This window comes from Pogona vitticeps, chromosome 2 (assembly GCF_051106095.1).
Source record: "Pogona vitticeps strain Pit_001003342236 chromosome 2, PviZW2.1, whole genome shotgun sequence".
NCBI classification, from domain to species: domain Eukaryota; kingdom Metazoa; phylum Chordata; class Lepidosauria; order Squamata; family Agamidae; genus Pogona; species Pogona vitticeps.
The window spans coordinates 43,216,439-43,230,304 of NC_135784.1; the positions used below are offsets into that span (position 1 = coordinate 43,216,439).

A 13,866-nucleotide genomic window follows, 5' to 3' on the forward strand; every position below is an offset into this window, starting at 1 on the left:
CTAACATCATGCAACAAGAATGGAAAACACGTAAAACAGTTAGCCATTTCTATCAAATGATTAGCCATTTATTTCTGGAGGCAAGGATCACAAGTCCAAAGTACTTTGGATGTGTGCTATTAGAAACATGGGAATAAAACCCAAGTCATCCAGGGCTCAAAAAGCATTGTATGAGAAGATGTTTGCTCACACAATATGAAGCTCCCTTCCCCACACCATAGCTAGCTGAGCCCATCCAATCTGTTTTGGAGGGTCCCCAGATTTGACAGTGAATTGGGGAGATGATAGGAGCTGAAGAAAGGAAAGGGAGGTTGATATGCTAATAATGTTCTGCTGTTGAAAGGACACCATTGAATATAATCAGGGATCTTTGGATCCAGGCCAGAGGTCTCTCATATTAAGTTATTTTTGCTCACCAAAACACGCGATGTTTCCATCCATGCCTATGTATTTTAAGTCATAGCGGGCAGCTTCATTTTCTATTGGTTCATTCTCAGACTTGTCATCCATGGCAAATATCTCTTTCTGCCTGAACTCAGCATTGTCATCAAAGTTGATCTTGGCATCAAAGCATACAACTAAATGAAAGGAAAATACATTAGGGCAATTAAGTAGTTAGTCCCAAATCAGAAAGACAAAAATTCCAAGCACCAAAACTTTCAGTACTAAGTATAATAATAATAATTTATTACCGTCAGTGACCAGGAAGAGAAGAATACAGTGGTGCCTCACTTAGCGATGTTAATCCGTTCCGGAAAAAACATCGCTAAGTGATTTAATCGCTAAGCGATATTTAAAAGCCCATAGGTATGTATTAAAATGCATTTAATAAATTCCTATGGGCTAAAAACGTACCTTAAAGTGAAATTCCTCCATAGAGGCGGCCATTTTGGGTGCCTCTAAAGCGAGAAAAAACAGCGGTGACCATTTTGTTTTTGCGGCAGCCATTTTGGAACCGCTGATCAGCTGTTTAAAAAAGTTCGTTTTGCCATGATCGCTTCCCTGCAATCATCGCAAAGCGAATTTTAGCCATAGGGGACATCACTAAGCGATTGCTCCAGCGATGGCCAAAAGTCCATCGCAAAGCAATTTCATCGCTCAACGGAGCGATCGCTAAGCGAGGCACCACGGTACATTATCTAGATGAAATCACATAATATCAGAGACATTAGTACAGTGGTGCCTTGCATTACGTTAATTCGTTCCAGCAAAATCACTGTAGAATGTAAACGTCGTAATGTAAAAAGAAAAAAATCCATTGAAACACATTAAAACCCGTTTAATGCATTCCAAAGGGCAAAGCGATCGCAAAAAGTTCATCGTAATGTGGTTTCGTCGTTAAACAGGGCAATTGTAAAGCAAGGCACCACTGTACTGAGTGCATATTTCTGAACCGTGTGCAATCAATGCATGATTTCTTCTATCAAGTTATCTAAAAGCAGGCTTAAGGGACACATGGCAGAAGATGTCACCACTCCAATTGCCACTGGCCAACCAACTTTCAGAATCTTAAACTAGAATCTTAAACTGGAACCCTGTTGATTGGTGTAATGATAAAGTAAGTCACAACTAGAGTAGGGCCATTTGAACCAATGACACTGACATAGGGATTCACTCACCAAATCCCCCACTGGTTCAATGGGCCTACTCTAGTGTGATTTACTATGCTAAGCCACGGTATTTCAGCCACTGTGTAAATGAACACAGGAAATGGAATCTCAACAGAAAAGTCTTCGTTGTCAACATATTGATCCAACAAAGTTTGACAGCATCTATTCATTTATAAATATTAAATAGTTGTAGTTCTGGTTTACATGATGTGAATCTATATTAAATTTAGCACTAAGTGACAATTTCAATACATCTGGCACATGTGTTTTAAAATATCCTTATTTTAAAACAGTCAATATCAGATGGAAGCATGAACGGTATGAAGACATTGTTTTATTTGATAAATTGCCATAGGTATGGAATCTAAACCTCTTAAAAAGTTATGTTACATTGACCCATGCTTATATTGATCTCTAGGGCTCTTGACGCAAGGATCTGAAAGGGCAGACCACATCACCTTACTTCCTGTACCATTATTACAATATCTCAGAAAAGCAGGTGAGTGCCTATTAGTTGCTCCTCTGCACCACCAGTACTGGAGGTTCTGTGGCAAACTTAGTCATGAAGTGTTATGTGGTACTATATAAATCCTCAGGCTATGGCCTGATTTATTGCTGCACAGGAGTGTAGAAAACTATATTATGTGGTACAGCAGATCGATACTGTACAAGACAATTCCAAAAAAGGGGGGGACCCCAACAAAAAAATTGTAACATTTAAAAGTTAGCACAGATGTAGCAGACAATCTGATCTTATTGTTGTTTAGTCGTTCAGTTGTGTCTGACTCTTCGTGACCCCATGGACCAGAGCACGCCAGGCCCTCCTGTCTTCCACTGCCTCCCGGAGTTGGGTCAAATTCATGTTGGTTCCTTCGATGACACTGTCCAACCATCTCGTCTTCTGTTGTCCCCTTATCCTCTTGCCTTCACACTTTCTTAACATCAGGGTCTTTTCCAGGGAGTCTCCTATTCTCATGAAATGGCCAAAGTATTGGAGCCTCAGCTTCAGGATCTGTCCTTCCAGTAAACACTCAGGGTTGATTTCCTTCAGAATGGATAGGTTTGTTCTGCTTGCAGTCCAGGGGACTCTCAAGAGCCTCCTCCAGCACCACAGTTCAAAAGCATCAATTCTTCAGCGGTCAGCTTTCTTTATGGTCCATCTGTCACTTCCGTACATCACTACAGATAAAACCATAGCTTTGATTATTCAGACTTTTCTTGGCAAGGTGATGTCTCTGCTTTTAAGATGCTATCCAGGTTTCTCATCGCTTTCCTCCCAAGAAGCAGGTGTCTTTTAATTTCGTGGCTGCTGTCTCCGTCTGCAGTGATCATGGAGCCCAAGAAAGTAAAATCTGTCACTGCCTCCATATCTTCCCCTTCTATTTCCCAGGAGGTGATGGGACCAGTGGCCATGATCTTAGTTTTTTTTTATGTTGAGTTTCAGACCGTTTTTTGCACTCTCCTCTTTCACCCTAATTACAAGGTTCCTTAATTCCTCCTCACTTTCTGCCATCAGAGTGGTATCATCTGCATATCGGAGGTTGTTGATATTTCTTCTGGCAATCTTAATTTCGGTTTGGGATTACTCCAGTCCGGCCTTTCACATGATGTATTTTGCATATAAGTTAAATAAGCAGGGGGACAATATACAACCTTGTTGTACCCCTTTCCCAATTAATAAACCATATTTCATTGGCATTATCTGTGAGAGATCCTCCAACAGTATCATCCTCCACTACTGCTACTGCCCAATAGCTGCTCTCCCGCCCATCTCCACCCCATCACCGTTGCAACTATCATTTTCTTCTGCTAATATGACCATTACTCCTGAAGAGGGTAGATGCATCCTAGTCTGTGTTGTAGCTTTGGCCATTCCACACTGGGTGACCCTACAAGGAGTCCAGACTCATAATGAAATCTCTGGAACAACTTACCATTAGAGATCCGCCTGGGCCCCTCACTGAGGGCCTTCAAGAGCAAATTAAAGACGTGGCTCTAGAAGCAGGCCTTCCCAACAGTCATCACTTAGTTTTTTTGTTTGTATGTATGTATGTTTTGACTCTTATAGTAAAATTGGGCCCCATCTTGTATTTATGTTTTGTACAGATACATTTATTATATCTGTATTTTTGTCTTTTGTGTAAAACACCCAGAGTAGACATGTTCTAGATGGGCAGTATATAAGTCAAATAATAAGTCAGTCAGTCAGTCAGTCAGTCTAGCCTTCTGACAGCGTTGCTCTCAGATCCCCTCACTGCATTAAGGTATGCATCCAAGAACTACTCAATCAACTACTAGAGAAGAACAAAAGACAAATATGAATAGCACTGTTGTGAATGACACGTACAATTGGAACATGGAATGTGAGAAGTAAACTGTAATGCAAGAAACGGGATGTTTAAACAGTACAGTAATTGATGTCAGCAAACTAAAGTGGAGTGGAGTGAATTGGAACATTTTCAGTCAGACAACTACGAAGTGTTTAACTCGAGAAACGACAGACTCGGAAGAAACGGAGTGGTTCTAATCCTAAGGCAAGATGTAGCACGGGCAGTTATAGTCTATAATATAAGGTCTGAATGAATAATATCAATCAAGCTTATAGGAAAACCTGTCAACATAACCATCAGTCAAGTCTATGTTCCAACTACAGCTGCTGAAGAAGAAATTGAAAGCTTTACGCAAGCGTCTGGGAAGAAATGGATCACACACTGAAACAAAACATTCTTACAATCATAGCTGAATGGAATGCAAAAGCAGGAAACAAAGCAGAACCAAATGCTGTTGGAGAATTTGGCATGGGAGTCAGAAAAGAAACAAAAGAAGAACTCATAAGATTCTGTGAAGCCAACAATCTATCACAGATACATGCTGGAAGCAACTGAACAGATAATGATATGCATGGACGTCACCAGGTGACCAATAGAGAAATCAAATGCAGTAGATTGCATAATTGTAATTAGGAGATGGAAAAGCTGTATTCTGTCCATCAAAACAGGATCAGGAGCAGACTGGATTACCACAAACTTTTAAGATAAAAAATGTGAATAAAATTGAGAAAGAACACTAAAAGAATAATGGTGCACAGTATAACTGAAATAATATTTTAATGAATTTAAAGTCCACTTAAAGAATAGACTTGCATTACTAAACTTAATTCTCTATGAACTAGATGAACTGTGGATTCTATTGCAGTCATTGATTATTTTATTATATTATTGAATTTTATTTATTTATTTATTTATTTATTTATTTATTTATTTATTTGTTTGTTTGTTTGTTTGTTTGTTTGTTTGTTTGTTTGTTTGTTTGATTTATACCCCACCTATCTGGTCTACTCGACCACTCTAGGCGGCTTCCAGTATAGGATAAAACAATAAAACACAAGAACATTACATAATCATTTGATACAGTTACAATAAAATAGAGTGAGAATAAAATAAGAAGGAATAGAAAAGAAATCAGGTATTGACTGGAGGGAAGGCCTGGATGTATAATCATGTTTTTAATTGGGTTTTAAAGTTTCCCAGCTTAGGGGCCGCACGAATCTCTGAAGGGAGGTTGTTCCAGAGGCGAGGAGCCACCGCCGAGAAGGCCCGGTTTCATGTCTTTTCCTTCTGGGCCACTCTCAGCGTCAGGCTCCTCAGCCTTACCTCCTGACTCGCATGGGTGATTCGGGTAGATCTAGGTGGGAGCAGGCGCTCCGCCAAATATCGAGGTCCTAAACTGTTTAGGGCCTTGTAAGTAAGCATTAAGACTTTGAAGTCGACGTGGAAACGAATGGGCAGCCAATGCAATGCAGCCAGAGTTGGAGAAATATGTTGGTATTTTCTCACTCCAGTGAGGAGTCTGGCCACCGCATTCTGCACCACCTGAAGTTTCCACATCAGCCTCAAAGGCAGCCCCACGTAAAGCGTGTTACATTGGTCTAATCTTGAGATTACGAGCGCATGCACCAAGGTAGTGAGTGCCCCCGTGTCGAGATAGGGCCGCAGCCGGGCGATCCGCCAGAGGTGGAAAAAGGCGGTGCGGACTACCGACGCCACCTGTGTTTCCACGATGAGTGTTGGGTCCAGATGTAGGCTCTATAGACCTGGATTTTGGTGTGTGCCATCAGCTTATTCAGCCATACTCTCTTTGTGAGTCTAGAGAACATGGTAGCTGCTTTCCCAACGTGTTTATCCAGCTCAACATCTAGTGAGAGCGTGTCCGAGATCATTGAGCCAAGGTACACAAAGTCATGAACAACCTCCAATTCTTGCGTGGAAATGGTAATAAGAGGGAGGTGAGTCCATGCCCTGGCCCTTGACTTGTGTTTTCTTCACGCTGATTGCTAGTCCAAAGTCTTGGCAGGCCTTGCTGAAATGATTCATGAGTTGTTGGAGGTCTTCAGCAGAGTGGGCAACAATGGCTGCATCATCGGTGAACAAGAAGTCCTGCATGCATTTCAGTTTGACTTTGGTCTTCGCTCTCAATCTAGAGAGATTAAAGAGCTTTCCATCTGATCTAGTCCGGAGATAGACACCTTCTGTTGCAGTTCCAAAGGCATGCTTCAGCATGACAGCAAAAAAGATCCCAAAAAGTGTTGGTGCGAGGACACAGCCCTGTTTCACTCCGCTTCAGATGTCAAAGGGATCTGATGTTGAGCCGTCAAAAACTACAGTGCCTTGCATTCCGTCGTGGAAGGACCTGATGATGTTAAGGAGACGAGGTGGACATCCAATCTTGGGAAGTATTTTAAAAAGTCTATCCCTGCTAACCAAATCAAAGGCCTTTGTGAGATCTATGAAGGCCACAAGGAGGGGCTGTCGTTGTTCCCTACTTTTCTCCTGCAACTGTCTGAGGGAGATTACCATGTCAGTGGTGGATCTATTAGCTTGAAATCTACATTATGATTTTGGATAGACTCTGTCTGCAAGCACCTGGAGTCTCTTCAGTACAACACGGACAAACAGCTTCCCAACAATGCTGAGAACAGAGATATTATGGTAGTTATTGAAGTCGCCCATGTCTCCTTTGTTCTTATTCAATGTGACAATGTTTGCATCCTTCATGTCCTGTGGTACTCTACCTTCCTTCTAGCAAAGACGAAAGACTTCATACAGGTGGTGCTGATCTCTTTACAGCACTTCAACAGGATGTTATCCTTCCCAGGTGCCTTGACGGAGGCGAGGGAATCCAAGGCCGCTTTTATTTCTGCTGAAGTTGGTTTCCTGTCCAACTCTTCCAAGACAGGCAGGCACTCGTTGTGATTTAATGCCTCTTTGGTTACTACATTATCTCTGGAATACAGCTCAGAGTAGTACTGTACCCAGAGTTCCATCTGCTGTGCTCGGTCCTGGATGATCACGGCTGTAGCAGACTTCAAGGGAGCAGATTTCTTTTGTATTGGACCTAAAGCCTGCTTGATACCGTCATACATTCCCTTGATGTTACCTGTGTCTGCTGCTGTCTGTATCTGAGAGCAGAGCTGAAGCCAATAATCGTTGGAACATCTCCTGGCAGCCTGATGGACTTGGCTACGAGCAGCTCGAAGAGCCTGCAAGTTGTACTCACTGGGACAGGCTTTGATTGCTGCTAGAGCTCTCCTCTTATCCTCAATGGCTGGCATCAGCTCCTCTGAATGGGCTTTGAACCAGTCTGCTATCTTTTTGGTCTTCTTGCCAAATGTGGACAAGGCGGTGTTATACACAGCGTTCTTGAAATGTTCCCATCGTTCAGGTGCATTTGCATGAGCCGGGCCTGGAAGGGTTTCCTCAAGCGCTTGGGCAAATTCCTCCACTTTTCTTTGATGGCAAGTCTTGCTGATGTCAATACATGGTCTTCCTTCCTTTTTCATGTGATACAATCTCTTTGTTCGCAGTTTTACTCTACTAAACACCAGGGAGTGATTAGTATCACAATGAGCACTCTGGTAACTGCGTGTGATCGTAATACTAGGAAGGCTAGAACGCCTAGTGAGGATCAAATTGAGCTGATGCCAATGCTTGGATCTTGGATGTCTCCAGGAAAATCTGTGTTGAAGCTTCGTATTAAAGAATGTGCTGCTGACACAAAGACCATAATAACAGCAACACTCCAGCAAGTTTTGGCTATTTTCGTTCATCTTCCCAGTGCCAAAACGGCCTAGACAAGTGGGCCAAGAATTGTGATTAGCACCAACTCTAGCGTTAAAATCTCAGAGAATGAACAGTAACTCTCTCTCAGGGACCTTGTTGATAGTAGCTGCCAGATCGCCGTAGAATTTGTCTTTCACTTCTGTAGTGGCTGACAGTGTTGGTGCATATGCACTAATGAGGGTGACTGGTCCTGCCAATGAGTGGAGCTGCAGAGACAGGATTCTTTCACTCCCCACAGTAGGTGGAACAATGGATCTCAGCAGAATATTTCTGAGTGCAAAGCCAACACCATATTCCCTGGTCTCATTCAATGGTTTTCCCTGACAGAAGAATGAGAAGTTTTTTTTCTTTGACAGATCCCGAGTCTGGCAATCTCGTCTCTTGCAGGGCAACAATGTCCCATCTGCAGTCTACTCAGTTCGATGTTGATGATAGCTGTCTTGCGCATGACATCTATTTCCTGTAGGTCGTCAGAAAAGCCGTCGTCAGAAAAGCCAGGGGTCATTGTCTGCACATTCCAGGTGCCCAACTTTAGGGCAGAAATTTCTTATGATTGTTGCATGGTGCAGGGTTATTGATCTGTTTGTCGACTTTCACCCTAAACCCCACCACCCCGTGAGGTTAACAGACCATGGCGAGGTAGCACCTTATTGAGTGGGGATTGCCCAGCTTTAGGCAGGCGGTAGCTTACTAGTGAGGTGCAATTACCTCTCCCACCGTCGGAGGTAGCCCCTGGTGTCATGTTCTACGGCAATCGAGCAAAGACTTATAACCAGTAACTGCTACTTCCCATGTTGTTTCGACGCTGTACGCGAAGCTGGAGTGTCCTCTCCAGAGCACGAAGCCTGGGTAAAATAATATGGAGGACAGGCTGTTACCCAAGCAGCAAATCCACCCTCTCCACATCACCAAAACATTCCAATGGAAAAGCCAGAGCCAATACAACTGGTTCCAGTGACGTCCAGAAGTTGCCAGAATGACGCAAACTGCCTCCAGCTCTGGATTTTGCCTCGAGGTTAACTCCTGAAGCCTTTTCCATCAGTGGATATAGCCACAAGGCAGTGGAGGTTTGAAATTAGAGTTGTCCTTCTCCTAGATGGGCTGCCTTCCAAGGCTGATGAGCCCCACCTACCCAGCCTGCTCTCTAATAGTGCGGAAGTATGATCTGACCCCTAAGATTTTCCTGCCCCCCATGTGTAGGCAATGCTATTTGGCTTTCCTATTTACCAGATTAGAGTCAAAAACTTAGAATATAAATATCTCTCTAATCAATATTTGGGGGTTTGGCTATATTTGATGAGTCATTCAGTGGATCAATAAGAGGCAAAATTGCGATTCAGTATGATTTTGAGATATATTAGCAAGAAGGGGACACAGAAAGGAGAACAAACAAGAGGGATTAGTCAATGGTATAACAGTTTTGGTATCTGAAGAATGACCACAGATGTGAGCTATCCAAATGAATTACAACAAGCAGAATGAAAGGCCCTTCCTAACTGGGAAAGCTGGTCAAAATCTAGATTGGGAGCTAATTATTGGGCTGAACCTGGAAAAACTACGCTAAATTAGGCATCTAAATTTGGTCATACAGGGATGAATTAGAGAGGAATAAGCGATGTGGATGGACCGGTGCTCAGCTTTGGGACATCTTCTTGGGATCAGAGTCCACCCACATATTTTCTCTTGAAAGGGCTCCATCCTTTCTTGCTGTGTATGTGAACCTTTAATTCTCCCAATGCTTTCTCTTTCTCTTGTTGAAGCTGTTCTTTGAAACAACCTTTTTTAATTTAGCTGGACTATCTGTTTACATTTGAAAAGTTCTTGGGGGCTGGGCTGATGAACCCAGACCTGGGCAGGCTCCTGTGGAGACCTAAAGTCCTTCAGTTAGCTCTGCACAGGGCACTTATACCTTTAGACCGACCAAGCACACTCTTCTTCTTGTTCAGATTCAAATTGTGCCGGCTACAGGAATTTCAGCACCATTACTACGGTTACCTATCTATCTATCTATCTATCTATCTATCTATCTATCTATCTATCTATCTATCTATCTATCTATCTATCTATCTATCTATCTATCTATCTATCTATCTATCTATCTATCTATCTATCTATCTATCTATCTATCTATCTGTCTGTCTGTCTGTCTGTCTGTCTGTCTGTCTGTCTGTCTGTCTGTCTGTCTGTCTGTCTGTCTGTCTGTCTGTCTGTCTGTCTGTCTGTCTTATTCTATTCTCTTTGTACCCCGCCTATCTGGTCAATACGACCACTCTAGGCGGTAATAATATGACAGCAACAACAATGCTAATCTTAGATTATGAAGATCTGATTATTTCTTAGATTATGAAGATCTGATTATTTCTACAGTGTTTTCTCTGTGTGTCCCCCCCTTCTTTAAATCTCAGTGTTGTTTTCAACACAAAGGGGGTGGAATGTAGAACCCTACAAATCTGGACCTCATTCTAATCCACATGTTTCTCAGAACGTGGCTATTTATAAATTTTCCCTCTCATTATTCAGGATGAATAATGGTGAAAACTTAGACTACTGATTTAAAGGCAGTATAAGGTGCTTCCATTTAATAAAGAAAAATCAGGGTGGTGTACTACTATAATAGTTTTCAATACAATCTTCCATCCAGTTCCAAATCTTCCTTAAGCGTTTTTTTGCCACATAAGTGAGACACAGGCATCCTCAGCATGCTTTTCATCTTCAGTGTTGCCTAAAAAGTTCTACTCATTTCAGTGGGGTAGCTATTTAGTCCTCAGGTGTCAGTCCATCTTACACTGTGAAACTCAGTGACTGAAATTGGGCCAGCTACTCTCTATGGACGTTGCCTGCCTCCGAGGCCATAGAGTCTATCCTCAGCACCTGCACCACACAGATCGGAAGGGAGGTTGGCAAGCCTTGGGGTCTGAGTCCCAAGACCGAGTAATTGGTACCCAGTCTGAAGTTTTGGTTCCAAGCCCCAAATCTGAGTCACTATTAAAAACAAGCTTTCTTCCACAGAATAAAAGGGAGGAGGTGGGTGGGTCACAAGTCAAGTCCGAGTCAAGTCCCTGGTGAGACTTAAGTCCAACTTAACAGAGAGTCCTGCAACTCGAATCCCCATCCCTGCAGATCCGCTACCTCACAGGTCTGTTGTTGTGAAGACAGTGTGGGGAGAAGGAGATACATGTCTACAGAATACTGAAGGAAGGCAGGATATAAATGGAAGTAACAAACCAACGGATCGATAAGCTCCACTGAATTGTGCAGAAGACTGCAGCCTAAATATCTATGAACACAACTAATCCCACAACTTCTCCATCCCAGCCTGATACAGATATGCATGAAGGCAACATATTTAGTACAAAACATGGTTCGCACTAATGCACACACAAGGATACATCACAGTTAAAGCAAACCATGAGACAGGGAAAAAAGGAAGGTGAGAATATGCCCATATTACACTCTCAATACCTTAGCTATGATTAAAAGACTGAGAACACAACACCGGCATTGGGCAGACATAGCCAATACCCATAATAAAGTGACTTTGTCTAGAAATCTTTATTTTTCTCCTAGGGCATTATGCTTCCCCTTCCCTCCCTCCTCCTGCATACCTTGTCCTTCTGGAGTTTCACCAAAGGGATTCACCTCTACTTGAGTGGCATCAATTTTCAGGAAAAGATTGTAGAGCTTCTTAATTTGATCTGCAGCCTGAAGTTGAAAAGGCAATATATCATTATATAAAAGTAAACCACCAGAAAGATATGAGTATGGCGAAAGAGAATTATCCTAAATTAAAAGACTAAATATATTTTGTTTTCTGCATGAGCGTAAGAGCAACAGAGAGGGGTTAAAATGTGAATTTTTCTTCATTAAACGGAAGTGCTTTTAAACCAGTCGCCTAAGTCTTCGCCAAAAAAATATTGATTGCTGCTTCCAAACATTGTCAAACATGGCAAAAAGGCCCACTCTTCACTGTGCACTCAATAGAGCTTTGCAGTAAGAAAGTGCACCATCATTAATTCAAACAAATTTAATTTAAGCACAATGAACCAAGTTTGAGAGTTCATAATGAATACATTAAACTGATATTGAAGTTAAAGTGATTACCTTAATGAGACTAAGCTCAGAAACTGTGAAGCAATATGTAGCTGACAAATGCAGATTAGTTGTTGAATTTGTTTAGAAAATGTACAGGACCATCTTTCCTACATCAACATGCTACTTTCACTGCAGAAACAATGAAAAGGAGCTTATTTGCTCTCAAAACTTGGCTCTCATTAGTTTTCCTTTGAGTACTGTCAATCCATGACTAAGACTAAACTTTCCTAAACCATTACTGTAAATTTGGCAACCAGATTTCCTGTTTATTTCTTAAAGCAAAAAATTGAGTTAGTACTTGCTTATTCATTCATTCATTCATTCATTCATTCATTCATTCATTCATTCATTCATTCATTCATTCATTCATTCATTCATTCATTCATTCATTCATTCATATAATAACAGATTTAGAATATATATTTTGTATAATATAATCTGTCAGAAAGCAGACCAGAGCATGGTTTTTAAATAAGCAGCCATCCCCTGAAAATAGTAGGTATGTATAAACAAATCATTAATGAAACAGACAGGACCAACCATAAAACTTAATGAAAAGAAGACTATACTAACATTGACCAAACACAGACTAGAACAAATAAGTTCTAAAAGTATTCACTCAAAAGATGTGGAGCTATTACTGAAAAGGCTTTGTTCTGTCTTGATCCAAACTTTTAAAGGCTTAAAATGGCTAAAACCAGAAGAAGAAATAGATATGCAGCCAACACAACCGGAACAAAATAAATGTACCATTATCCTAAAAGTCTAGTATTCTAGCTACTCCATTCTGAATCCTCTGAAGTTGTCAAACGGTCTTTAAGGGCAGCCCCACAGACAGCACATTAAAGTAATCAAGCCAGGACATGTCTCCATTTCAGAGTGTACATTAGTGAAGTATAACTATTTTAACAAATAATAAATAAGGTTACAGGTAATGACCCAGCCTCTGCTGGAACAAAGAACTCATGGCCACAGATGACACGTGCAAGCACCAAGACCAGGAGGAATCACTACATGTTGGAGATGTATCTTCTAGTCTTCACACAGCCAAGAAACTGCTTGGATGACTTTGCACTAGTCACTTTCTCTCAGGTTGATTAAAACCTTATGAGATTTTAGTTCACAAAAATCCCAGAATCGTCCAGCCAGCAGGACAGCTTTACCACATTCTGACCTAGACCAGAAAGTCCTAAAGCAGGAGGTTGGATTTGATGGCCTTATAGGCCCCTTCCAAGTTCATCATTCTATGATCTATGATTGCTGTGAGGGTACCAAACAAAAAGGAGAGAAGAGCCATAACATACCACTGTTGAGTGTTGGAAAGGTATGCACAACTGCAATTTGCTTGCCATCATCTATCCCAAAAATGCCTAGGAACTTTCTTGGAACGAGGAAATGGAAATGTTTTCTGTATACTGATAATTTGGCCAAACCTCTGGATGATTTTGCCCAACAGTTTCACTTAGATGTTAAAAGCTTGAGGGACAAGATAGTACCCCAAAGGCCAGTGGCTTGAACAATGCAATAAATCTCACCTGAACACAACCTTCTAAAACCTCTCTTCTTGATAGAGCTTGGGCCAACATTCTCAGCTAATACTGAGCAGGGGTCCTGTCCCATGTGCAGGGGGCTCCAGCTGCAACTGGAATCAAATGGGTAGCAACATTGGCTGTAGGTGTGTGACATCAAGGCAGCACTGCATGACCACAGACCTGCATAGCTTAGTGGGAACTCTGGCTTGGACCTATGTTAACCTGGTAGACTCCTGTTTCAATTTACAGAGACATACCAGAGGGATATGATGGTTGATGCTCTCAAGGTCGCTGAGAGGACTAGAAGAAACCATAGTCTAGATTCTTCTCATCTGTTCCTGTTGTAAATCATTATGCAAGAGAAGCAGACACAGGCAAGAAGGAAGAATAGAATGGATTTCAATAATCAGGTCCTTCCTTTCTGTCCAGAGTCAACAGGTCACCATCTGGTCTGGGAAGGTAAAAGGTAAAGGTTCCCCTTGACAATTTTTGTCCAGTCATGTTCAACTCTAG

General features: G+C 41.8%; 1 protein-coding gene across 2 annotated transcripts in view; it reads right to left on the reverse strand.

The window, feature by feature from the left end:
* The window catches only part of SUCLG2 (succinate-CoA ligase GDP-forming subunit beta), a 286,835-nt gene that overhangs the window by 103,923 nt on the left and 169,046 nt on the right, over positions 1 to 13,866 (reverse strand). For both annotated transcript variants that reach the window (XM_020801680.3, XM_020801681.3), the window contains exons 7-8: positions 11,335 to 11,431; positions 417 to 578 (exon numbers count right to left, since the gene is read on the reverse strand). In XM_020801680.3, the coding sequence (XP_020657339.3) occupies positions 417 to 578; positions 11,335 to 11,431 (259 nt within the window). The remainder of the gene's footprint in view (positions 1 to 416; positions 579 to 11,334; positions 11,432 to 13,866) is intronic.